General features: G+C 31.6%; 2 protein-coding genes across 4 annotated transcripts in view; one reads left to right on the forward strand and one right to left on the reverse strand.

Moving 5' to 3' along the window:
* LOC127722241 (uncharacterized) overlaps nt 1–4,625 on the forward strand; it is a 49,026-nt gene extending 44,401 nt beyond the window's left edge. For all 3 annotated transcript variants that reach the window (XM_052229140.1, XM_052229146.1, XM_052229152.1), the window contains 2 exons: nt 246–402; nt 1,459–4,625. In XM_052229140.1, coding sequence (XP_052085100.1) covers nt 246–402; nt 1,459–1,566 — 265 coding nt within the window. In that variant the 3' untranslated portion in view covers nt 1,567–4,625. The remainder of the gene's footprint in view (nt 1–245; nt 403–1,458) is intronic.
* A 1,232-nt stretch (nt 4,626–5,857) lies between these two features.
* LOC127722275 (Fanconi anemia group D2 protein-like) overlaps nt 5,858–25,689 on the reverse strand; it is a 106,382-nt gene continuing 86,550 nt past the window's right edge. Inside the window, exons 33-41 of the mRNA XM_052229170.1 lie at nt 25,215–25,342; nt 24,041–24,140; nt 22,462–22,678; nt 18,089–18,160; nt 17,678–17,716; nt 15,305–15,454; nt 13,436–13,582; nt 11,661–11,750; nt 5,858–10,329 (exon numbers count right to left, since the gene is read on the reverse strand). Of these exons, the coding sequence (XP_052085130.1) occupies nt 10,243–10,329; nt 11,661–11,750; nt 13,436–13,582; nt 15,305–15,454; nt 17,678–17,716; nt 18,089–18,160; nt 22,462–22,678; nt 24,041–24,140; nt 25,215–25,342 (1,030 nt within the window). The 3' untranslated portion in view covers nt 5,858–10,242. The remainder of the gene's footprint in view (nt 10,330–11,660; nt 11,751–13,435; nt 13,583–15,304; nt 15,455–17,677; nt 17,717–18,088; nt 18,161–22,461; nt 22,679–24,040; nt 24,141–25,214; nt 25,343–25,689) is intronic.

A 25,689-nucleotide genomic window follows, 5' to 3' on the forward strand; every position in this document is an offset into this window, starting at 1 on the left:
GCTTTTTTTCACATGACTTATTTCATTGCACTAACAAAGATAACTTGTGTAAAAATAAATATAATGAAAGCATGTTGAAATTAAAATGCTGTGTAATTTATCTTCATTGTCAAATTTGAAAAAAAATATCTTATTTTCATCTGTGATTGTTAATATATAGTTCCAGAATTTATATGACGAGAGTTTTTCGAAAACAGTGCACATATGTAATTTTCTCTATAATTAATTTCATCTTTTATTTTCAGTGGTAAAAATGTGCTAGAAAAACCTGAACTTTCTAAAGTTTTGGACCAAAGAAAAGAAAAACAAAGAAGAGAAGAATGGGATGCTCAGATGAAAGCTGCACAGAAAAGATCAAGTTTTGAATATAAATTAGAACAACAAGCAACAAGATTAAAGGAGGTATTATCCCTTGCTCCAACAAATTTTGAAAGATATTTATGATTTTATATTGTGCTTTAGTTAGATCATTCTAACAGAATATAGAGGCACAGAATATACCAACGGAACAATTATAAAATCACAAGTTGAAAAATACAGAAAAAAAAAACAAAAAAAAAACGTCTATAAAACACTACACAGAAAACAAAAGTCTCAGCAACACAAACTGATCAAAAACTCTGGCAAATCTCAGGTGCTTCGGAAGGGTAAGCAGATCCTGCTTCACTAGTGGCACCTATCATGTTGCTCATGGCATGTAATAATTCTATCACAAGTGTAATCACCATTTTAATTTATGTACCTTATTTTGGGTATAAAAAATGTTTGATTTAGAGATAACACAAAGGAGAAGATACGATAAGGTCACTTTTTTGTTTCGGGTTGAAAACCCGCTTATGTCATGGTGATGTTGGACGGGCTGATGGGCGGGTGGGCTGGTGAGCAAGGAAAAGTAGGTACCTAGTTTGTGTAATGAACTCCTCTTACAGTTTTCAACTCAGATCCCTGAAATTTCACAGGGAGGTTACACATATTTTGATGTTGTGCACCTGCTATTATGGGATTGTTTGAGGAATTTTTTTCTCATTTTTCCAGACTTGGGAACGTAGTCTTTTTTCAAATATTTAAATGTTCAGTATAGAACATTCTCAGTTGTTTAAGAATAATTCTTTGTAACCCGGCCGTTTGAGTCTTTGATCTATTTTTTCCCCTTGAATTCAAAAATTGTATAAAAGTTTGCTACCAAACATGATACTTCTGATGTTAATAAGACATCTGTTTGCCAGACATGAGTAACTATATTTTTGAATTTTGTCTTGCATGTTAGCCTCACCACTTCAAACTTCTTGAGTTAAGTACAAAACTGCAAAATATATCAAAATAGACTCATTTTGAGATCTTCGATAATAATTTAGATTTCGGATGAGCTGCTACACGATTTATTTTACAAAGATTTTTACTTAATCTTTTCTGTAATAATTAATGCTACATTGAACGATAAATCTTTGATCATTTCAGCAAGAAGACCTCACAATGAAACCCATTAAAGAAGAAGGTAATCAAACTGAACTATCAAAAATCCAGGCAAAAATATTAAGCAAGACAGCTAATGGTCAAGTGAAGTGACATCATTCTGAATTTTATCAATTTGTGGAATCTGGACAGAGTTAGAAGACCTTGATTCTAAGAAGCTGGTTTTCTTTTCTTGTAAATCTAGTGAAGTTGGATATTATAGATGATTCTGTATGAAAGTAAAGAATGTAACTTGTATTTTATCATCTTAAATGTTTATTTTAATGTATTTAAAAACTTTCCATGTTAACCTGTATTGAGCATATGACAGACATGTTTTAATTTAAGCAGAAAGTTATTCTTGAAACATTGTTGAAATCACTGCTCTGCTGACATTAGATCTTCATAACTTTAAAAAATATTACTTTTTTTAATCTCAGCTTTTTTACATTTTGTGCAAGCAAAAAAATGAATTTGCATTCCAAGTTATGATCAATAATGTATCAATTGGACCACAATGTGAATGCCATTTTAATCTATTCATTGTCAGAAATCCAGTGATAAACTTGAAATTAGTTTAAATGGTATTTCACATTCTTTTTTGTACCTCAGTTTCCATATTGTATGATGATAATACTCAGTGCAAAAAGTTCACTCACCATGAGTTGTGACATCTTAAAATGAAATACAGCATATGTATTAAATTTTTAGAAAGTCATCAAACAGAATGTATTTTTTGTGGAAATATTAAAAAGTACTGTAGTTGGGAAAAGGGCACAATTAATTGGATGGAATTCTGGCGAGGGAGTTTATATGTTCTTTGAATAGTGCTAGAAATGGTATTAAATTGAAAATTATCTGCCCATCATTATGAATTGCATAAGGATTTGAATTCTGTAAAGCATGTTTACACAAAAATTATCACCTATTTTTTCAAATTTAGGGGTTGAAAAGAAAAGGTCACATAACCCTCAAAAGCTCAGGTGTATTATGTAAAAATGCCTTATGTCTCATAGCTTTAAATCTATTTTGATGAACATGAAAGTAAATTAAAAAGCACCACAGTATTTGTATACCAAACAGCATTTGATTTGATGTAAGGAACTGACTAGATCAACATGTGCTTATTTGTAGAATAATGTCATTGTAAAATTGCAAGCAAATTCAGTCTTTAATACTGCAGTTTCATATTTCTTACTATCAATTTTATCATACCATATATTTTATTTTTGAGGACAAATGCATGCCCTCTTTCCAAACAGATAAAAAGGAATTTCTATTAAGTCCTATGATTATGTGACTGCAAATATCATTTCAGATACTAAGTTACATTTTATCAGATTTATGTCTTTGCATGGAAATTTTTAAATTAACCAATATTAAGTCAGTGTAGTAAATTTTGTGCTTCAGAAATTACATAATGGTGCTATACTGGTGAATGCTATCATTGTCTCAGGGCTTAGTATTGCCATGTTTCCCTCCATTGGTGTTGTCATGATCTGTATTTGTGTCAAAAACTTAACAGTACTATGGCAACCATAGTTCAATCATTCCTGCTATTTTACAGCAGTCATCAAATTCAGGAGTTACAGGAGATTGCATAGATTACTATAAAATAAATTGTTTATTATTTGTAAATTTTCTTTTAAAAAAAAACGCTTCCAAAACTATGATGATACATAGGACTCAAGTCAAATTGAAAGACTTTTACAGGAATTTCTAAATTTTTTTGAATCACTTAAGTTGCCATGGTAATAATTAATCTTTAATATTGTAAGATATAATGTGTAAATTGATGTCAAATTTAAAAATCTGCCTTTTTACACTCCAAAGCAGAAGCTTGTTCAGTGTTTCTTGTTATTGTTGCATTTGAGAAGTTTTAACAGAAAGGACAGATCTTCCATGACATAATATTGTGTTCTTTTCGTGTTCCATTCCATTAATGGGTCCTTTTGCATCTTCATGTTAGTTACAGCCTATTAAATGGAGATTCTGATTTTTGTTTTTAGAGTGTTGATTGTTTTTGAAAATGGTAAATCCTTTGTCGTGTGGCCAAATAATAAAATGTCTTCTATCACCGTTACATTTATTTTTGGAAAAATGCTTAAATCTCATATTTTGCTATGTCCATTGATTTTTATACATCCATAATTGTTGTTTTATATTAAATTGTGCATGTCGAAACGAGTGAAAAAGTTTGCATAGATGTAAGTCAGTTTCTGCGTCCATAGATGTCTATTTTCATACTTAACGTAACAACGACCCAGCATTTTAATACCATATTTATAAATCAATGTTGTTTCTAAATTGTTTAAATATGTGTTCAATGTATAGTTTTAAGTTAACAAAAGTAGAATAGTAAGGAAATTGACACTGAAACAAAACAATGTATATTTTATGTGAGGATGAATGGTATGTGTTATCCTGTATACAATACTCTTTATTTAAGATTACAGCACATACAGAAATAGCCAGAGTGTATTGAGGAATTATTTTTTAGGTACATTTTGTATTTAGAGGAAAAGATAGTAAAGAAAATATGTTTCAATTTGTAAAAAGTACAAAAAAACATTTATAGCAAAAATGGGTTAAAATCTGGTATTTTTTCTTAACCTTTGTTCATCATTTTATGATATTTGACTCAAATGTACATTTATAGTTCTCCACAAAAAGAGATGCAGTTCATGACACTTTCCAGTTATGAAATGTGTATTTCTCTTGGTTAATGTAGCTTTTGTTTAGAGAAGCTATATATTTGTCAAAAGATGATAAGAGCTTCGCATAGGAAGCTCCAAATTTTCATTAGTGATTTTAGAAATATTATATTCAGGTACTGTTTCACTCATCGTTATGAGTTTGGACAATTTAATATTTAATGTGCTATATGTTACATTGTATCATTTGCTGGTGGACCAGATTTCATGTGCTTTATGTTACATTGTATCATTTGTTCTTGGACCAGATTTCATGTGCTTTATATTACATAGTATCATTTGTTCTTGGACCAAATTTTGTGCTAATTTCTCCTCATGGACCAGTCAGGTTTTATGTAAATAATTTTGTTCTCTATTGGTCCAAGTAATTATATTGTATGTTATTATTGTTTCATATATAATTTGATTTATGTTATCCAGTATTATTTGTTATTAATAAAATGATAGAAATAATTAAAATGTTTTTATCAATTTGCTTACACTCACCCTCGAAAAAAAGAATCCTGTATCACATATTTTAAAATCCTGGCATCTGATATGCAATAGTGTGTGGTATTTCTCCCATGTTAAAAAATATGCATAGTTCTTTGGCATTTGTACCAACATGCCAGAAAATATGTACATGGCCTTGTCATTTCCACCCTGAAAGAGTCTCAAAAATGTTGGATGTTTGTACATCTCCTTTTAAATATCAAGAAATGGGTCTCTGTAACTTACCTTGTCTGCCAGATCTAAAAAGAGAGGTGAAAGATACCAAAGGGACATTCACACTCTTTTAAGTCAAAAATAATCTGATGCCATGGCAAAAAAAGAATAAGGCCAAAAGATGCACAACAGTATACAAAACACAACATTAAAGACTGAGCAACCACTAACCCTGCCAAAAACTTGGGATGATCTCAGGTGCTCTGGAAGTGTAAGCAGATCCTGCTCCACATGTGGCACCTGTTGTGTTTCTCAAGAGTAGGTCATTGAAACTTTAATTAAAAGTACCCATTTCTATTCATTTTTTAATTATTTGCAAGAAATCAGCTCTATGCTTCAAATTCAATGATGACGAGTAAAAAGTGTTTCAACTGGAACAAACCATAGGCAAAATATACAATAGAAAAAGGATATGGGGTATCCATCCATGACACAAAATAAGTATATGCACAGCAAAAAACACAAAAAGCAAAGGAACAGTGCTTTTATTGCTATTCTTCATCTCAAAGTCACAGTAGGGAGGCCTTAAACAACAACAGCAAAAAAACTTTTTGCAAAATAATTCTGGTAGACTTTGTAAGATGTCCAATAGTCCATTATTGGATAAGTGCAATAAAAATTGTAAACCCCTACTATCCAACATGCAGCTATATGAAAACAGGCTATATATCCAACACGGATCCAGGTAACCCTATTTTTTTCAGGAACCTACAGCTACATGACCAGGCTGATTTAATTCTAGTCACTCTTCTTAAAAAAAAAATTGAGAACACTTTATAAATTTCATGTGTCTGAAGCACTTTTCTGGATTTACCTTTTATATCAGGAACGCTGAAAGACAAATATTAAAAGCCAAGGATGTATATGAACCGAAACAGCAAGATTGCCCATTACCCATGGATATGTCAATACTCCAATGGAGAATTAACATGTTTCTAGTTTCAATGACTGTTATTACAGGGGAGATAATAAATGTAAAACATACGTTATTTCATTCTTTTTAATATGAAAATTAAATACATCAGAGTATAGTCTTAACAATACAAATGTACAAAAGCTCTAACAAACTATAACAAAAGAATCAAAGAGCTGAAAGCTCTGAGGAAAAATGACGCCACTGTCTCTAATATTGTGATATTTTTTATGCAAGTCTTGATTTTCACATACCGTAATAAGTTTAACATTGCAACATGTCTCGTAAGCATATAATTGATATTCGTATATGTGTCTGTTTTTTCAGTACAAATGAATAGGTCAAGACTACCTGAATGATCTACAGTATCCAATTACTACTGGCTGTTTTTTTGTATAAATAAATAGGTCAAGACTACCGGAATGGTCTACAATATCCAATGACTACTGGCTGTTCTTTTGTACTAATAAAAAGGTCAAGACTATTTGAATGATCTACAATATCCAATGACTACTGGCTGTTCTTTTGTACATATAAATAAAGACTACCTGAATGATCTAAAGTATTCTAAGTAATGTGATTTTTTTCTTGCTATTACATTTTTCTAAATCAAGAATATAGACTACTAGTATCCTTTTCAAACCAAATGATTATGAAGAGCCTGATGTTAGCAAGCTCTTATACCCAACATACTCATTAAATAAGTTACTAGTGACCTAGTTATTTCTGTTACTTGAAGCAAATTATATTTCTGTATATTAAGACAATAGTATATTGTTTTACTAGTTTTATTTCACCTTGAAGATTAGACAAATAGGGATACTCCTTCGATTTTTTATTTCATGTCAGTCAGGTCGCTTTATATGAAACTTGAAACCACTTCTCTGCCATATTGTTATTTTATAACAACTCTGCCCTTGACCATGTTGACCCATGTAATTGATATTCATTCTTTAATCATATATCATAGTCAGTTAGTTTTTGATTTTGCACTCCCACACCACCTTTCATGTCTTTCAGGTCAAATGTCTGTCTCCATTTAAGTTAATGACATTGAACAATCATGGTATTAAACACAATTTCAATAGTGATAATGCTGTTCTCGTGGGTCACCATATATTCAACTTGGGTAGCATTCCAGTTATTGAAATTTGTGTCAGATAAGAACAATGATCTAGATCTTTAGGAATGGATCTTATAATTTAATATGGAGCCATAGTATGGGACCCCTACACGGTAACAAAAAAAAACAAGCTTGAAGGGATACAATGTCAAGCGGCAAAATCTATCACCAGAGATTACAAGTCAAAAGAGGATGGACGGGATACGTCTCTAAAATGCTTGCTGAACTGGAACTACAAGCAAGATCTCCAGACAAGACGAACAAAGCGTTGAAGCCAGAAGTTAATATTTATGTAAAAAGTAGTTGAGGGGCTGATTCCCGCTATTGAACCATACTGTCATTCTATAATATCATTGCGTCAGTATTTCTGTATTGGCCTTGTTATTGGTCCATGTCTTGGGTGTATTGGTCTGAGGTGAAGCGGAAGGCCAATACTGCTGGCCGTGGACCAATACAGAAATACACGTAATAGTATCTTTATTAATTAACTACAGTGTTACAATATTTTTTTTATTTCATTTCACAAGAGATAAACATTTTTACCTTGAAGTGGAACTATCCAAATCTCAGTTTCCTTTTATAAGATGCAATATCTAATGGATCGGCGCCGTTTGACTGCTGGCCGAGAACCAATAATAAGGCCAATACAGAAATACACGTAATAGTATCTTTATTAATTAATTACAGTGTTACAATATTTTTTTTATTTCATTTCACAAGAGATAAACATTTTTACCTTGAAGTGGAACTATCCAAATCTCAGTTTCTTTTTATAAGATGCAATATCTAATGATTCGGTGCCGTTTGAAGTATCTTCAGCCTTTTCTCATCTGATGAATTTTTCTACCCTTTCCAGTCACTATAAAGTGTTACAACTTTAATTTAGACACAACACATAAATAGTAATTGGAAAGGTACTGCCATTGCATGTGTAATGCAAATATATTTAAAAAAAAAATAATGTAAGAGTTGAAATTGATACAACTATCCATAAGCCAATTGACCAAAGAACGAAGATTTGCACAATTACAGAATGCATATGCCTGGTTCGGGTTTAAAAATAAACGACCGTTCAAATACAAAACATGAGAAGTAAACAGTAAAAATCGATTTGTACCATTGACATGATGAAATTATGAGGTCGTCAAGAAATGAACTTTGTGATAATTTACTCGTTCCCCAAACCTGAAATAATCCCATCGTCTACTTTCAAAATGCTTTTTAAATGAATGGGACGGTCTTTAACCTAAACTATATGCCATACTGAACGTTTCAGCTTGTTTATGGTGAGTAAACCTGCGTTTTACAAACAACTGTTTACTTTCAGTTTGAGTTTATCGTGACTTACGATCTAAAAACTAGAGACGTTCCGAAATCCTGTTTTGTAAACAAAGATTCATACGCACCGCGTGGGTATAACCGTATTACTAATTTCCAATTTTTAAAATCTTCGTAAATCTGGATAAAGACCAGTTTCTATCCAATGGATATCAAAATGATTCCGATTTTCACTTTTTTTAATGATGAAATGGCATGAAAGGCTGACATTATTTAGGAGAACTATTTTGTCTAGCGATTGCTGATCATTGGAGGGTAAAAAGTCCAACACCATAACAAAACCGTGATCTATTTATCATGTATACATACCGATTGTTTACGATTGTAAGACATGAGCATAAAAGTGAAAGCTCGAATAAATATGAAAAATATAACATTAACAAAGGGATAGCTCCAAATACCATTTAATAACAAAAAACATATGGACAGGTCAAGATATCTTTTTGGTAAATAAAATAAAGTATGTAAACTGGTTCCCGTCCGACTACAACATTTTGTTCGACTGTAGCGTAATATAAGCAGATTCCAGTTAGTATGTAAAATAGTAAATATGAAACCGAGTGCGGTAGGCGGAGGCAATAATCGACTTCCTTAAGTTCTGGTCAATGGTATCGGAAACATGCCGCTGATAGCATCATTTTCCAAAAAGATAGTCATAACAGAAGAATTGACAATATTAGAGCTTTGTCATTATTACCTCCATAAGTAAAAAGCAATGCTACATGTGATCTAACTGATTATAAGATAAGTCACTAATAAATGTACCATTTGATTTGTTTTTTATCCACATGTTCCGATAATGCTGGCAGGGATAACAATATGTTTATCATCATTCAAGACATTTGTTTTTAAATTTATATAAAATAATTTTGTGTAATTTTTGCATTTAATTTTTAAGATTTAATTTTTTTTTTGAAACTTTTGGTTCAAATGATTTTTTCTTAATATTTTATAGCTAAAAATGTAATGGCCCATCGACCTTTTGAGACATGTTCAGAACATTGTAGTATGTTCAACTTTTCCTGTCTCCAACCCATTCATTTTTGACCAGTTTAAAAAAAAAACATTTCTTATTGCTCTACAATTCATGCCACTGCAGTCTATTCAACAGCTAAAAATAATATTGCAATCGAAATTTTGAGATTAAGAATAACTGAAAAAACTATAACAAAACATTTCTGTTGAATATATTTCCTTCAAATACTCAAACTTTATACTTCATAATTCAATATTTATGCAACAGATTTGAAACATTGATTTTCCCATGATCTTGATTTCAATATAAATCAATATACAAGTAACTCCACAAAAGTTTAGAACTTGGAGTACTCAAAACTTTAACTTTAACCCTGAAATCTTTTCCATAGATACCCTCCATAAACATGCAAAAATTATACATTATCTTATCATAAAGTTGAAGATCATTCAATTAATGTTTTCAAAGACAAACTTTGGATTTGTTTAATCAATTTTCTCTGGTCCCACTAACTTTACCTTTATGAAGATATAGTATGTAATACAATGTAATGATTTACAGGAAACTTTCATGTAAGCACACTATTGTTTTTGCCAAGTGCTGACTAATCTACATGAAACTTTCATATAAGCACACTATTGTTTTTGCCAAGTGCTGACTAATTTACAGGAAACTTTCATGTAAGCCGACTATTGTTTTTGCCGAGTGCTGACTAATTTACATGCATTGACTTGCTAAACATTTTACTGAAAACAGTATACTGTACTCCAACTGAATAAATACACATCTATTTAACACCCAATACTGACAAATAAAAATTCCTTACAAAATATTTTGAGTGCTCAAACAGCTTTAGGTTCATTAACATTTAATTCTCAAGGTAACATCTTTGTAACCAGTTAATCTGTTTTTGTGATCAAAGAGATAAATTGATCATTTTTGAATTAATCATTTCATCTTTTTTGACATGTGAAGTTTCATATCTCTTCAAATAATTGGCACAACAGCAACAGTCCATTCATTAGAAAGTTTCACTGCAAGATTGTCCATCACTATCATCTCCATCCTGATTGGTCTGATCTCCAGCCTCACTTTGGTTATCCATTTCCTACAACCAATGAAACATTAAAAGTTTAAAAGACAGGCATCAGAAACTGATTTTTTCAGATTTACCTATACATGTATACCCATACTATTACAGCAACAAACAATAGATGTCACCAAAGAAGAATGTTAATTAATCATTTAGTATTATGGACTAATACCACCATTGATTTTCCCCTATTAGTCTTTGTTAAATTGGCACTTTTCAAAAAATTGTGCAGAATTTATCTTTGTTTCAGATAAAGAAATACTAGGCATGAGTAAAGTTTTATCCTGTCCAGTACTACAGTGACAATTTCAAATAACATGTCATTGTATATAAGATAATAACCATCACCGAAAGTAAACCAATCAAATTTTCACCCCTTTTTTTCCTGTTAACAAGCTTTAGTAACCATGTCACCTGAAGTTTCCAAAATATTTTATAGAAACAGCAAATAAAAAAAAGAATGGTGCTTTTTAACACCCAACATATATGTTTTTGACTGAGAATTTTTTTTTCTGCTATGAAATGCAGGGTTAATTTTCTACAACTGTCAAAATCAAGGGAATATTTTTTTTTACCCTTTTTCGTATGAAACTGGATGTGACGTACTATGATTTGGTGGTACTACACCTTATGAGCATTATGATTATAAACATATAGCTGTATGTTAATTATAAAGCAGCATTCAGGCATTTTTAATTCCACAAGTCTTGGTAAAGGATGGATGGATGGATAAGTGTTTAATGTCCAGTGGCAAATATTGCATGCATGTCAAGGATAACAACAATGTAAGTGCTATGAATATGTACCCTGGTTTTTTCTAGACTAACATGCTTATCAGGGTTTTAACTGCTAGTTCACTGCTACCTGGACATGTTATTCTGACTCTGAGCCAACCAGTCTTTGCTCTTACTCATAAATACAGCGTACTTGGCAGAGCAGCAAATACCAATTTTGAAGTCATTATTTCGACCAAGCTGGGATCCAACCCACAATTCCCCACACTCATGGTAAGATTGCTTCCACTAGACAACCAAGGCCAATACATTCCATGTAAAAGCAGGCAATTTTGATTAGAAATCATGAAAATGAAAGATGGATGCCCTCAAATCCACTTAGGAAATTAAAATTTGACTCCGGGGTATTAAAATAGGATGTCTTACATGTTTTATTCCAGCCTGGAATAAACTATATAATATCATGTTTCATGCATTTAACAATACATTTACAAAAGGCTGATAAGCAGGAAAAGCAGCCTGATTGGCATGAAAATGCCACATGTACAAATGTCAGGGAAACAAACCATCTTGTCAAGTCAAGCACTACTGAACTAAAATCATACAACTTACAACATCACTTTCTTCTTGATCCTCCTCAGGAGCCTCATCATCACTGCCTTGGTCATTTGTAGCAGAAGTCTGTGATAAAATCTCCTCACCCTATAAAATATTGTTTTTATAAACTTTCAAAAATGAAAATTATTTTTTAAATAGGACAATTTTTTTATCAAGAAGCAACACAATTGTTTTAGAGAATTTCAGATAACAAGATTCATTTACAAAATGTGATTTCAATCAATCTGATCTTATAATTTAAAATTGTGGTATGAAAATCAGAATGTGGCCATGAAAAATAATATACAAGTATGTAGCTCTACAATACAGAATACTTTATCTTACATTTCTTCCATAGTTGAATTAATCTTCAATAAACTGTTGACACAGAGATATGTCTTACCTGTGTGTAATTTATCATAGTATAACGCAAATGCTGAGGAAATTTAAATAGCGATACTAAACCATTTAAATATATGCAACATTATAAAAATCAATGGACTGTGCCCAAGAGAGCAGGGCCAAATAATCTCTATCAAAAAGGGATATGCCAAAGCTACAACAAGTGAATATCAAATATAATTGACTTACAATTAGTGATATTCCTATAATCTGATTCAATCCCAAACATTAAGTTAGTGCAAGCATATTCAATGAATGGAGGGTCTCAATGATGCAAGGGAGGAGTTGTAGTGGTTGGTCTGATCTGTTCTATTACTAAATATTATTGGTGTTTCCAGTTACCATAGAAAGGCTTGTATAGTTCGCAGTGGTACATAGTCCGCACCCCCTTCTCCCCACAAAATTTTAGGTAAAAAAACTTTTTGTAACTGTTAGAAAAGGTCTAATGAAACTCTGGTAATTTCAAATCCTGTGCGGTCGTTTGCGGTATTTTCTTGGAAAAACCTGTTTTCCATCATCAAACAGAAGCTGAAACTGCTTGTAAATGATTCTAGAACGCTTCATGATTGTTAAAATAAGTTTAATTCACTTAAAAAACAATTTAGAAACTTGTGTATGTTTAAACAGGAAGTTTAAAAAGCATGTGTAAAAGAAGAAATTAACCGGTGAGAGTCGAAATCCGTACATAACAGATATCACTATAATACGACTTTGAAAGTAAAACAGTTCCATCCTTTTGTAAAACTGTCTTTAATATATCTATCACATTAATGTTTGAAGGGTCTTAAGCTAATACAAACCATATTAGTCAGTATGAAACACCAAAACGGAACGAACAATAACCGATTACGTTTTGTCGTTTACAAATTCTAAGCTGGTTTACGGTTGTCTTTTTCACTATGTTTGTATCGTTTCAATCAAGCAGATACCAGTTTATTTCAACCAATGCATTGAAAAGAAACGAGAAATTTGTAATGAAAGGTTTAGTTTTTATATATATCAGTATTAATTTGATATTGAATAGAAATAACTTATTAATATGGATGAGTTAAAATTATTAGTTTGAAAAAGGATAAGAGCGCCCTCTACAATAGAAATAACAAAGATGGCGGAACGTAAACAAACCACCTCGACCGCGAAATTGAAATTTTTCTCTTATTTCTTGCTTATTGTACTCTATAGTCCGCACCCCGTCTGGAAGGTCCAATTTTGGAGAATAAAACCGCGGACTATACAAGCCTTTCTACGGTATACTCTTTATATATTGTATTGTATCTGAATTGTTTCATGTGAAATTTTGGCATAAAGAATGCCGTCAGACATTTTATCGGGTAATACTATTTGTAAGATCTGAAAACTCTCTATAGAAATACCTAGAATGATTTTACCTGTAAATCTCTGTTTTTTAGGTTTCCTAACCAGAAGGCTTCTAAACATTTATTCATAGTCAGCATAGCCTTGACACGATAAACAAAAGCTTCCAAACATTTCTTCATCAATGGTACCAAATTTGTCAGACATACATCTTTCATGATCTGAAAATATTCAAAATACTTTCATTATTTATTCTCTACTAGGGACTCATTATTATTGATGGGATACAAATTTTCGTATATTTCATTGGTGAAGGGGAACCATGAAATTAAATGTTCAACAAAGTACAAATTATCTCTAGTCTTGTATGCAAATTTTGGCAAAACTACAAAATCAAATACTGTGGAGTCATTATTATTCGTTGGATACCAATTTTCGTGGATTACCAGGGAACCACGAACTCCAATGTACAACGAATTACAAATTTACTATAAAAACATTAGCAGACTTTGGCAAAAACAACAAAATCAAATATCCACGAAAATGCAAGAATTCCTCAATCCACGAAAATTGGTACCAACGAAAATAAATGAATCCACAGTATCCATGAACGTACAAAGGAGTAAGTTTGGTACAGGCCAAATTTGGCCCCGATTATTAAGTTCAATGTTTCAGGATAAAACGTGTTTGAAGTTGATGAAAAGACATGTGAGAAAGTTAAATAAAACTATTTTTGCCATAATTTTATTTTCAAGCATTGAATTTTACATCCCAAATAGGTTAAAAATAGAGATTTTTGCGACATTGGAAAAAATCGTTCGGATTTCAACCAAATTAAGACCTAGGAAATATAGAGCGCAGATGTCCACAAACAAAATATTCAAGTCAAATATGTAAAATGTGTAATATGTGACAAACATTAGGCTAAAATATCTTTGTTGTCGACGCATGCGCTCTATGTTTCCTCTCCAAAATAATCAATGTAAATTTACCCGTTTTCATCGAATTTTCACGGAAATCAAAACAAGTGCTATTTGTGACGTCATGAAAAGAACGCAAAAAACATAAATTTTCAACAAAAATACTTTTTTCCCTATCTAGTCATTATATTAGCTATGATTCCTTGTGACATTGGTCAATAAATCCTAATTTCAAATATCAGCTAGAATAAGGGGCCATTTTAGGGCCTTATCGAACCTATTCCTTTTCCTCAATTCACTAAAAATTAGTGACCATTAGCGGTCACATTAGTTTTTAAAACTTTTGACTTTGGCAAAACTAAGATATCAAATATCCACGAAAATTTGTACCCACAAAAATAAATGAATCCACAGCATACTGAAATTCAAATGAATAAAGCCTATTCCAGAGAAAAAAGAGAAAGTTTACAAATCAGATGTTTTATTCCATTAAACAAGTCATTTTTTGAAGAGAAATGCCGAAATACATTTTACACGCGGCTATGCCAGGTAAAATTATTGTTTATCTTAACAAAAAAAAAACATTTTTCAGTCTCATTATAATGTTATAATTACAATTAATCCCAAACAAAAGAAGTCTGTATATAAAGTCAAAATATGTCCGATCTGCCTATTTTTGGACATCAAAATTCAATACGATGGCCAATTTTAGTCTACCTAACAAAATCTTGTTAGGCACTATAGCTGCCATTTGTCAAATTTGTTTTTTGTCAATCATATATGTTTTTACTAAGTTTTACAGAATATTGTTGACCATTTTCAGGATTAAGTTAGAGATTTAGCAAAAAGAACATCACTGTTAAGTACAATACTTGTGAGAATACAATTTGCCCAATTTTCAGTGAGAAAAGGTTAGTGTCAGCTCTCATGAATTAGGGTTGGTTGTTTTTTTTTGTCCTTACCTTTGAATATCCACACGTGTGGTGAGGATATCTAGTACCAATCTGCAGATTTTTTAGTTACCTTAGAATGTCCACACATATGATGAAGATATCTGGTACTAATCTGTAGATTTTTCAGTAACCCTTGTACATCCTCTCTGTTCGTACGGAACATGGTGTCCAGTAATGGCATGCCTTGTCTTAAAAATATCTCTATAAACTGTCTTCCACACTTTAATAGAAATACAAGGCAAACTTCAGTGAAAAAATATAATAAAACTAAATTTAGCAGGTACTAAACATTACAATCTGTAAAAATATTTTAATAAATTGAAAACTTTTGGTTTATTCTTTATAAAATTGGTGAGGGCTATCTCATAACTCTAGTAAAGCCCCTAGTCAGTGACCAAACATCAAATATGTCTATTAAGTTTAGACAGTAAACCAAAATTATTGTCATGTATTTTATTTAAATCCTTTTTTATCTCCCAGTTGTGTATAATACGCACCAAAAATCATGAAAAAAAAATTGTTAAAAAAAAATTGAAAAAATAAAATAAAACCAACTCCATGTTGATTAGGTTGTATATGATTTGTAACCAAGGGTCCGGAAACGGTCATATTTGCCAGTCATGTCCTAAGATAAAACTATTTGTCCTAAACGAGTAATTGGGATTTAGGACAAATTTTATTTTTTTACAGAAGTAATTTCGGTCATTTCATTGACTCAATGTTTGAAATCGGATTTCGTAATCGCCATTTTGCACTTGTGATCACTTGTTTTTGTTTATAATCCCTTTCCTGTAATAAAACTGCCACTACAGTAGTTTGATAATCCTGAGGGCCCTCCTAATATCTATATCAATGCCTCCGGGAAACATAGGCTAATGATCACTAATCACTTTTTACCTGTGGTTTTAATTCACACCTGACGGTGATCACAAGCTCAGAATAATATCTTTAAAACATTAAAGTTCCCTGACAAGTGTATTCATTATTTATTTACTTTTCATCAAAGACAGTCATCAATTCTGATTTAAAAATTAAATCTAAATTTACGTAGAAAAAAGTATTTTTTCATGAGTAACACATGTGCTTTATTTACTATGTAATACGCATGCGTGAAATTGTCTTCAGTAAATTTAATATTTAATTGTAAAATGCAAATTGATTTCATGCTAAATTAAACGAGTGCAACTATTATCTGCTATATTCAAACACTTTTAAAGGTAATAAAATAAAAAAGCCATAAAAAGCTGGTGATTTCCTGTCAATTTGATAAACAAAACAAATCCCGGAAATGAATCCGGAATTATTCGTACTTTAAAATATCGCAAACTTCCGGTTTTAACTTTTGTCAAATCGAAAGAAACGTAAGCAATGTCTGAGAAATTAACCATTTTGAGTCATTAAAATCATTTCAATTTTAGACTGCTGCCTTCCCTAAACTGTCCTTCATGGTAATGGTAAGACATTTACTTAGTAAATGCGATGAAACAGCAATACAAGTTCGTCATGTTCGTTGATGCTATGAATAGTCAAATTGATATTGACAATTTGAAAAGGGGCACCAACTTTTCAAACATCTCAAAATGACCGAAATTGTCTGGAAAAATTTCCGGATCCTTGTTTGTAACTACAAATTATTTTGAATAGTGAACTCTTTTATTTTGTCAGCGGCAAATAAATAGGCATATTCAGGACGAGGACATGTTCATGTATTTTGAATATTAACCCTGCTTTGTACTAGACCAACACACTGTGCTGGATTTTTATTGTGCTAGTTCAAAAGGTAACAGTTCGCGGAAGACATGTCACCTTACCCGGACACATTATTCTGACTCCGAGTCAACCAGTCATTGCTCTTACTCCTTAATGCCGTGTGCTTAGCAGAGAAGCAGCAAATACCAATTTTAAAGTCTTTGGTTTGACCCCGCTGATTTTCAAACCCTTGACCTCCTGCACCCAAGAAAATTCATATTTCCCGAGGAAATATGACTTTTCAAGGGTGAAGAAATCTTCATATCTTCATAAGCCAAGGGAAATGAATGATTTATTCCACTGCCTATACTTTGTTTACTACTAACAAAGTACCTGAACATAAAACATTAGTTTACATACATTTTTCGTAACCGCTTGTTTTCATAACTAAACAAGACATAATTTAAAACATAGATAAACAGTACCTATCAAAAGATAGCTATCTATCATTTTTGTTTTGATTTTACGTCTAAATAATTCAGAACACAATAGTGACTTTACTACCGCAATTTAAAAACGTTCAAAACGTTACTTACTTTAATCGAACGTAACGTCGCATGAGGAAGTCCTGATGTTCAGAGGGGAATATGAAGTTATGACCAATGTCTTGTGGATTAAGCTATCAAATTTAACATACAGTGGAATAATATCATAAAATCTATATGTTTAACTTAAATAAGAGTATTGCACATACCTTTAATGCTGATGTTACATTTCCTCTTCCATCAAATGCCTATAAACAGACGAAAATATTTTGCAATGATTTTGATATACATTGTAAAATTAACTATAATCATACATAAAAGGAATAACACTCTTGTCAACAGATACATTCATACTATTCTTAATTCAAAATTGAAAATAACTGTCTATAGACTGCTATAATAAACAAGTACATATGCATAAAAAAGCTCTTAAACATGTAAACCCTTTGTATGCTTACAAATAAGGTAAAATTGTAAAAATGTTCTGTCTTCCGTTTCTTGTATATAGTAAACTCTAAATATTATTCCAATCACTGCTCCCACTCCCCATACAATTGTTTTAGCATTAACAGTACATATTTCCATCAATATTTGTTGGTTATATTTTTATAGGTACAAACCTTTATCAAATTTATATGGATATGTAATATTCTGACAGCTTGATTCCACTGTAGCAGCTTGTCTATCTTCACCTAAAACAGATAATATTCATTTTGAATCCAATAGCTACACAGAATTAACACATTTCCTGATATAAATCTATAATAAAATGCTCCGCTGGGGCGCAGCTTGATACGACCGCAGAGGTCGAACCCTGAACAGTTGGGGCAAGTATGGACACAACATTCAAGCTTGATACAGCACTGAATTTGGATTGTAATTAAATATTTGACACAGCATAGGTTTCTCACACAGAATGAAAGTAGTCTAAGAACTTAAAATTTTTTAATTTACCTATTCAAACCATATCATTATTATTTGCTTTTATATATAAATCAGAAATAACCAATTTAAAATGGAAAATTTTAAAGAAAAAAAAGGAAAAAAAAATCCCCCCCCCCCCAAATTTTTTGAAACCCCCTTATGATTCATCACCCCCAAACTCAATCCAAGCCTTCCCTTTGTGGTATGGTACCTTGCAGTACAATTTCAGAGAGATCCATACACTTGAACACAAATTATTGTCTGGAAACTAGAAAAATGCTTGGGTTTTTTGCACCTTTTTGGCCCCAAATTCCTAAAAGTTTAGGGCAATTACCCCCAAACTCAAACCCAGCTTTCCCTTTGTGATATGGAACCTTGCAGTACAATGTCATAAAGATCCATACACTTACAAACAAGTTATTGTCATGAAACTAGAAAAATGCTTGTTTTTTTGCCCCTTTATGGCCCCTAATTCCTAACATTTTGAGACAATTACCCCCAAAAACAATCCCAGCCTTCCCTTTGTGGTATGGTACCTTGCAGTACAATTTCAGAGAGATCCATACACTTGAACACAAGTTATTGTCTGGAAACTAGAAAAATGCTTATTTTTGGCCCCTTATTCCTAAACGTTTTGGGCAAGTACCCCCAAACTCAATTCCAGCTTTCCCTTTGTGATATGGAACCTTGTAGTACAATTTCATAAATATCCATACACTTACACACAAGTTATTGTCATGAAACTAGAAAAATGCTTGTTTTTTGCCCCCTAATTCCTAAAATTTGGAGGCAATTACCCCCAAAATCAACCCCAGCATTCAAACCCTCAATCAGCATCATTTAACAGTAATATCTAAAAATGGAAATTACATAATAAAGGTATTAAAATAGAAAATGACATCATAGTCATGGCTAAAAATAAACAAAATCCTTAATCAGCAACATTTTACAGTAATATCTAAAAATAAAATTCCTTTGTAACCATAAAAGCCCATTTAAATACATCATGACAGATATTAAAATAGAAAATGACATCATAGTCATGGCTAAACATAGCAAAAACCTTAATCAGCATCATTTAACAGTAATATCTAAAAATAAAAATTTCTTTGCAACCATAAAAGTAAAATAGAAAATGACATCATAATCATAGCTAAAAATAAACAAAATTTTTTTTTATTACCAAATTTTAAATGGAGTTTATTAAACTAAAACAATAAATTTGCAACCATAAAACCCCATTTAAACACATCATAAAAGTATTAAATAATTCAACTACATCATAAGGCTATAAAAATAGAAAATGACTTCATAGTCAAGGCTAAAGGTAAACAAAAAACCTTCATCAGCAAAATTTTATATTGGCAAATTTCCAATGAAGTTTATTATACTAAAATTGTTGGCAAATTTCCAATGCATTTATTAACAATAAAGTTATTGGCAAATTTCCAATTTACATAATTTAAAAGCAGTGTAAGTGAGATATTTAAATGAGTTTGAATTACCAACCTTACACTGCTTTTAAATAATGTTTTGTACTTATTTGTCTATTAACCTGGAAACCCTTGTTTTTTCACCTTTTTTTCCCTTATTATTTAAAGGTTTGAGCCATAACCCTACCCCAAAGCCAATTCTTAAATTCCAATGTAACCTAAATTTACAATATACATAACTTCAATTTAAGTTTTTGATAAAATCAAACCACATCATTATTATTTGCTTTTATATCTAAATCAGAAATAATTAACCAACTTTAAGTGGAAAATTTTCACACATCACGCCCCCCCCCAAACTCAATCCCAGCCTTCAGTTTGTGGTATGGTACCTTGCAGTACAATTTCACAGAGATCCAATTACTTAAACACAATTAATTGTTGGAATCTAAAAAAAAATGCTTATTTTTAACCCCTTTTTTAGCCCCTTATTCCTAAACATTTGAGCAATTATCCCCCAAACTCAATTCCAACTTTCTCTTTGTGATCAGAATTAACCAACTTAAAATGGAAAATTTTAAAGAAAAAAAAAAGGAAAAAAAATCCCCCCCCCCCCCCCCCAAAAAAATTTTTTGACCCACTTCCCTTTGTGGTATGGTACCTTTAAGTATAATTTCAGAGAAATCCATACACTTGAACACAAGTTAATGTCTGGAAACTAAAAAAATGCTTATTTTTGCCCCCTTTTTTGGCCACTTATTAATAAATGTTTTGGGCAAACATTTTACAATAATATTTAAAACTGAAATTAATTTGTAACCTTAAAATTAAATAGAAAATGACATCATAGTCATAGCTAAAAATAAACAAACTATTGGTAAATTTCCAATGGAGTTTATTATATTAAAACAATAAATTTGCAACCATAAAAGCGCATTTAAATACATCATAAAAGTATTAAAAAATATTTAACTACATCATAAGGCTATTAAAATAGAAAATGACATCATAGTCAGACTAAAGGTAAACAAAAAACCTTCATCAGCAAAATTTTATATTGGCAAATTTCCAATGAAGTTTATTATACTAAAATAATTGGCAAATTTCCAATTTACATAATTCAAACATAGTGCAGGTGAGATATTTAAATGAGTTTGAATTACCAACCTTACACTGCTTTTAAATAATGTTCTTTGCTCAATTATTTGTCTATTAAAATGGAAACCCTAGTTTTTTAACCTTTTTTCCCCTTATTCCTTAAACGAAAAAAAATAATTACCCCTTTTTTGACCCCCCCCCCCCCCCCCATGATTCATCACCCCCCCTTCCCCCCCAAACCAAGCTCAGTAACAGCCTTGCCTTTTGGTATGGTACCTTGTAATACAATTTTAGAGAGATCCATACACTTGAACACAAGTTATTGTCTAGAAACTAAAAAATGCTTATTTTTCACCCCTTTTTAGGCCCCTTATTACTAAACGTTTTGGGCAATTACCACAAAACTCAATTCCAGCTTTCCCTTTGCGAAATGGAACCTTGTAGTAAAATTTCAGAAAGATCCATACACTTACACACAAGTTATTGTCATGAAACTAGAAAAATGCTTGTTTTTTGCCCCCTTTTGGCCCCTTGTTCCTAAAATTTCGAGGAAATTAACCCCAAAATCAATCCCATCATCGACCCTTTGTGATATGGAATCTTGTAGTACAATGTCAAAGAGATCCATACAATAACACACAAGTTATGTCTGGAAGTTACAAAAATGCTTATTTTCGGCCCCTTTTTGGCCCCTAATTATTTAACTGTTGGTACCATAACCCCCAAAATCAATCCCCACCTTCCTATTGTGGTATTGAACCTTATGGTAAAATTTCATAGAGATCCATTCACTTAAACTAAAGTTAGAGTGCGAAAACCATTGTGTATTCGGACGACGACGCCAGACGACGACGACGACGACGACGCCAACGTCATACCAATATACGACCACAAAATTTGTTTGCGGTCGTATAAAAAACACATGATCTGATTGATTAATACCTGCTTATTGTCCAGTGACAAATATCATATACACATCAAGGTTTGACACAAACAGCTGTCCAATTGCCAAAGACAAGTTAAGGTGAAGGTGAAGGTACAGTAAATTGGCAATGTCATATTTTGGTAAAATTTTGCATACAACGTTAGCTCGCATCTGATTCCAAAGTCGGATAAATAGACAAGGAGATGTAAATCTTAAAAATGTTGACACAGAGATATGTCTCGCCTTCATATTATTTTGATAGTTTAATGCAAATGTTGAAATTAAATGACAATACTTTAACATGTTCACTATGCAAAACATTCAAAATCAATGAACCATGGGTAAAGGTGCAAGGCCAAATAACCTCTGTGGAAATTAGAAATGACAATGACAATACAACTGCATACCAAATACTTATCACAAGTGGTTGTCTTTAAACTGACCTAAACACAAACTTTAACATGTCTTACTATGCAAACATTTCAAAGTCAATAAAACCTTGATAGAGGGATATAATCTCTAAGGAAATGAGACATGCAAATTTGGATTTTATCTGAACTTTTAGGAATTCTAACTTTTTTACATTTCTGCTCTCATGATTGACAATAAATACCTCTCTAGAATCTGTTTGCTTTGCTGGTGCCATAGTTTTTATACAATCAATCAACTGATTAAACATAACCCTGTAGAAAGTTGAAAAGGATGATCTGTTTAATGTGGGAAAGGTGGCTGAGCAGCCATTTTTATCTGTTTCCAAGAGCTCAGGCATTCCTTTAGTTGCTATGGTTTCAGCTGCAGATAATGGGTCATCTGAGTACACCATAAATGCTCTGAAAAACATATGTTAAAACAAAGTGAGGTAAAAAATTGAAATCATAAAATAATTAACATAAACAAAAAAAATCATGTTTTTGGTAAAATGCAAATTGCAATTGCTTTACAATTGGAAAAAAATCAGATATCACAAAAAAAGTTATTTCAGAAAGACTGGTCGTATAGTCACCTCGTCTACAAGCAGTACCTATTTGGTGCAATGATGTGAAAAGTAACAAAATCATGTTATGTCTTCAATAGACAATTATAGTGTGAGTAAAATCATGGTAAAAGTAAAGAGACATTAACTTCAGAAATTTGTATGTGCAGCAAACAACAATCAATCAACCATGAAAATTAATTAATTACCGTAGAAAGGCTTGTATAGTCCGCGGTTTTATTCTCCAAAATTGGACCTTCCAGACGGGGTGCGGACTATAGAGTACAATAAGCAAGAAATAAGAGTAAAATTTCAATTTCGCGGGCGAGGTGGTTTGTTTACGTTCCGCCATCTTTGTTATTTATATTGTAGAGGGCGCTCTTATCATTTTTCAAACTAATAGTTTTAACTCATCCATATTAATAAGTTATTTCTATTTAATATCAAATTATTACTGATAAATTTAAAAACTAAACCTTTCATTACAAATTTCTCGTTTCTTTTCAATGCATTGGTTGAAATAAACTGGTATCTGCTTGATTGAAACTATTCAAACATAGTGAAAAAGACAACCGTAAACCAGCTTAGAATTTGTAAACTACAAAACGTCATCGGTTATTGTTCGTTCCGTTTTGGTGTTTCATACTGACTAATATGGTTTGTATTAGCTTAAGACCCTTCAAACATTAATGTGATAGATATATTAAAGACTGTTTTACAAAAGGATGGAACTGTTTTACTTTCAAAGTCGTATTATAGTAATATCTGTTATGTACGGATTTCGACTCTCACCGGTTAATTTCTTCTTTTACACATGCTTTTTAAACTTCCTGTTTAAACATACACAAGTTTCTAAATTGTTTTTTAAGTGAATTAAACTTATTTTAACAATCATGAAGCGTTTTAGAATCATTTACAAGCAGTTTCAGCTTCTGTTTGATGATGGAAAACAGGTTTTTCCATGAAAATACCGCAAACGACCGCACAGGATTTGAAATTACCGGAGTTTCATTAGACCTTTTCTAACAGTTACAAAAAGTTTTTTTACCTAAAATTTCGTGGGGAGAAGGGGGTGCGGACTATGTACCAGTGCGAACTATACAAGCCTTTCTACGGTAAAAAGGAAACAGAATGAATTCCAGACCTAATCTGTATACTCTTAATGTAAATCAAAAATTCATAAACTAATGCATTGTTTAACTGTAGTTCTCTATCTTACCTTATTATTATCTGTAAATTTTCATTATATTTAACACCTTTTTCTTTTTGTCCATCTGCAGACATCCATTCCCTTTTCAAAAATTCCTCACAAATTTTTGCTGTAAAAATAACAAAGTAGAAAGTTAGAACAGCTTAACTATGCTCATCTAACCACATACTGATGGATAGTCCCTGTCATACCTAAAACTGCCACTTAAAAGAGACATAATTAACTAGAATTTTAGAAAATAACTAAATACTGATTACATCAAAAGGTTAAAAAAAAAAAAAACTAAATTCATGGTGATGACATTTCAATAGTAAAATCTATAAAAAGTCAATGGCACTCTACCAAAAAGATTTAAAATTCATTACTTTATTTCTATCAGATTTACCTATTTGTCCAATAAGAACTCCAGAGTCAGATTTACCTATTTGTCCGATAAGAACTTCAGAGTCAGATTTACCTATTTGTCCATGAAGATCTCATGAGTTAGGTTTACCTATTTATCCATGACGATCTCTGGAGTCAGATTTATGTATTTGTCCATGAATATACCATGAGTCAGACTTATGTAATTGTCCATGAAGATCTCATGAATCAGACTTAGGTATTTGTGCATGATGATCTCATATGTCAGACTTACATATTTGTCCATGAATATACTATGAGTGAGACTTATGTAAAAGTCCATGAAGATCTCATGAGTCAGACTTAAATATTTGTCAATGAAGATCTTATGAGTCAGACTTACGTATTTGTCCATGAAGATCTCTGGAGTCAAACATACATACTTGTCCATGAAGATCTCATGAGGCAAACTTTTGTATTTGCTAATGAGGATTTCTGAAAGTTAGACTTCAGTATTTGTCCATAAAGAACTGAGGAGTCAAACTTATGTACTCTTTATGTCAAACTTACCCAATGAATATATCATTAGGTAAACTTATGTATTTGCCAATGAAGATCTTTGGGAATTAGACTGATGTATTTAGCCAATAGTGTCAAATTACATACTTGTCTTACATGTAAGTCCATGGTGATCTTATGAGTCAGAAAAACATATTTGTCAATGAAGATCTTACGAGTCAGAAAAACATATTCGCCAATGAAGATCTCTTGAACAGACTTACATATTTAATAATGAAAATCTTATTTATTTCTCCATAAAGATTTCTGTAGTCAAACTTACGGATTTGTCCATGAAGATCTCTGGAGTCAGATTTATCTGCTAATACAGTTAATAACTTAACAACACTGACAGCTGTAGTTATGTTTGGTACCATGTCTGCAAAATTCTTAATGTACTGAAACGATGTCCTGAAAAACATGAAAAAATATTGTAAGTTTTATCCACAATAGCATTCCATTTGTCCTCTATAATTTTAAAATTAAGGCAAATCAATAATTTACTAATCCAATTAATTGTTTAATTTCAAGTTATTTGTTTAGAGGAGTAACAATAACTCATTCTTGAAAATCATCATTAAATAAAAATAAGGTGAGTTCATACTAATTTAAAAATAAAAGTACTGACAAAGCATCCTATGGTTTATGCAAACTGTATATATAAGAACCAATTTATTTTTACATAACTTAATAAAAATTTTAATAAAATGTATCTTCCTATTTTCCTTTTTTTTCCCCCCAGCTGACCATTCATGAAT

The sequence above is a fragment of the Mytilus californianus genome, unplaced genomic scaffold (assembly GCF_021869535.1).
Source record: "Mytilus californianus isolate M0D057914Y unplaced genomic scaffold, xbMytCali1.0.p SCAF_1, whole genome shotgun sequence".
NCBI lineage: Eukaryota > Metazoa > Mollusca > Bivalvia > Mytilida > Mytilidae > Mytilus > Mytilus californianus.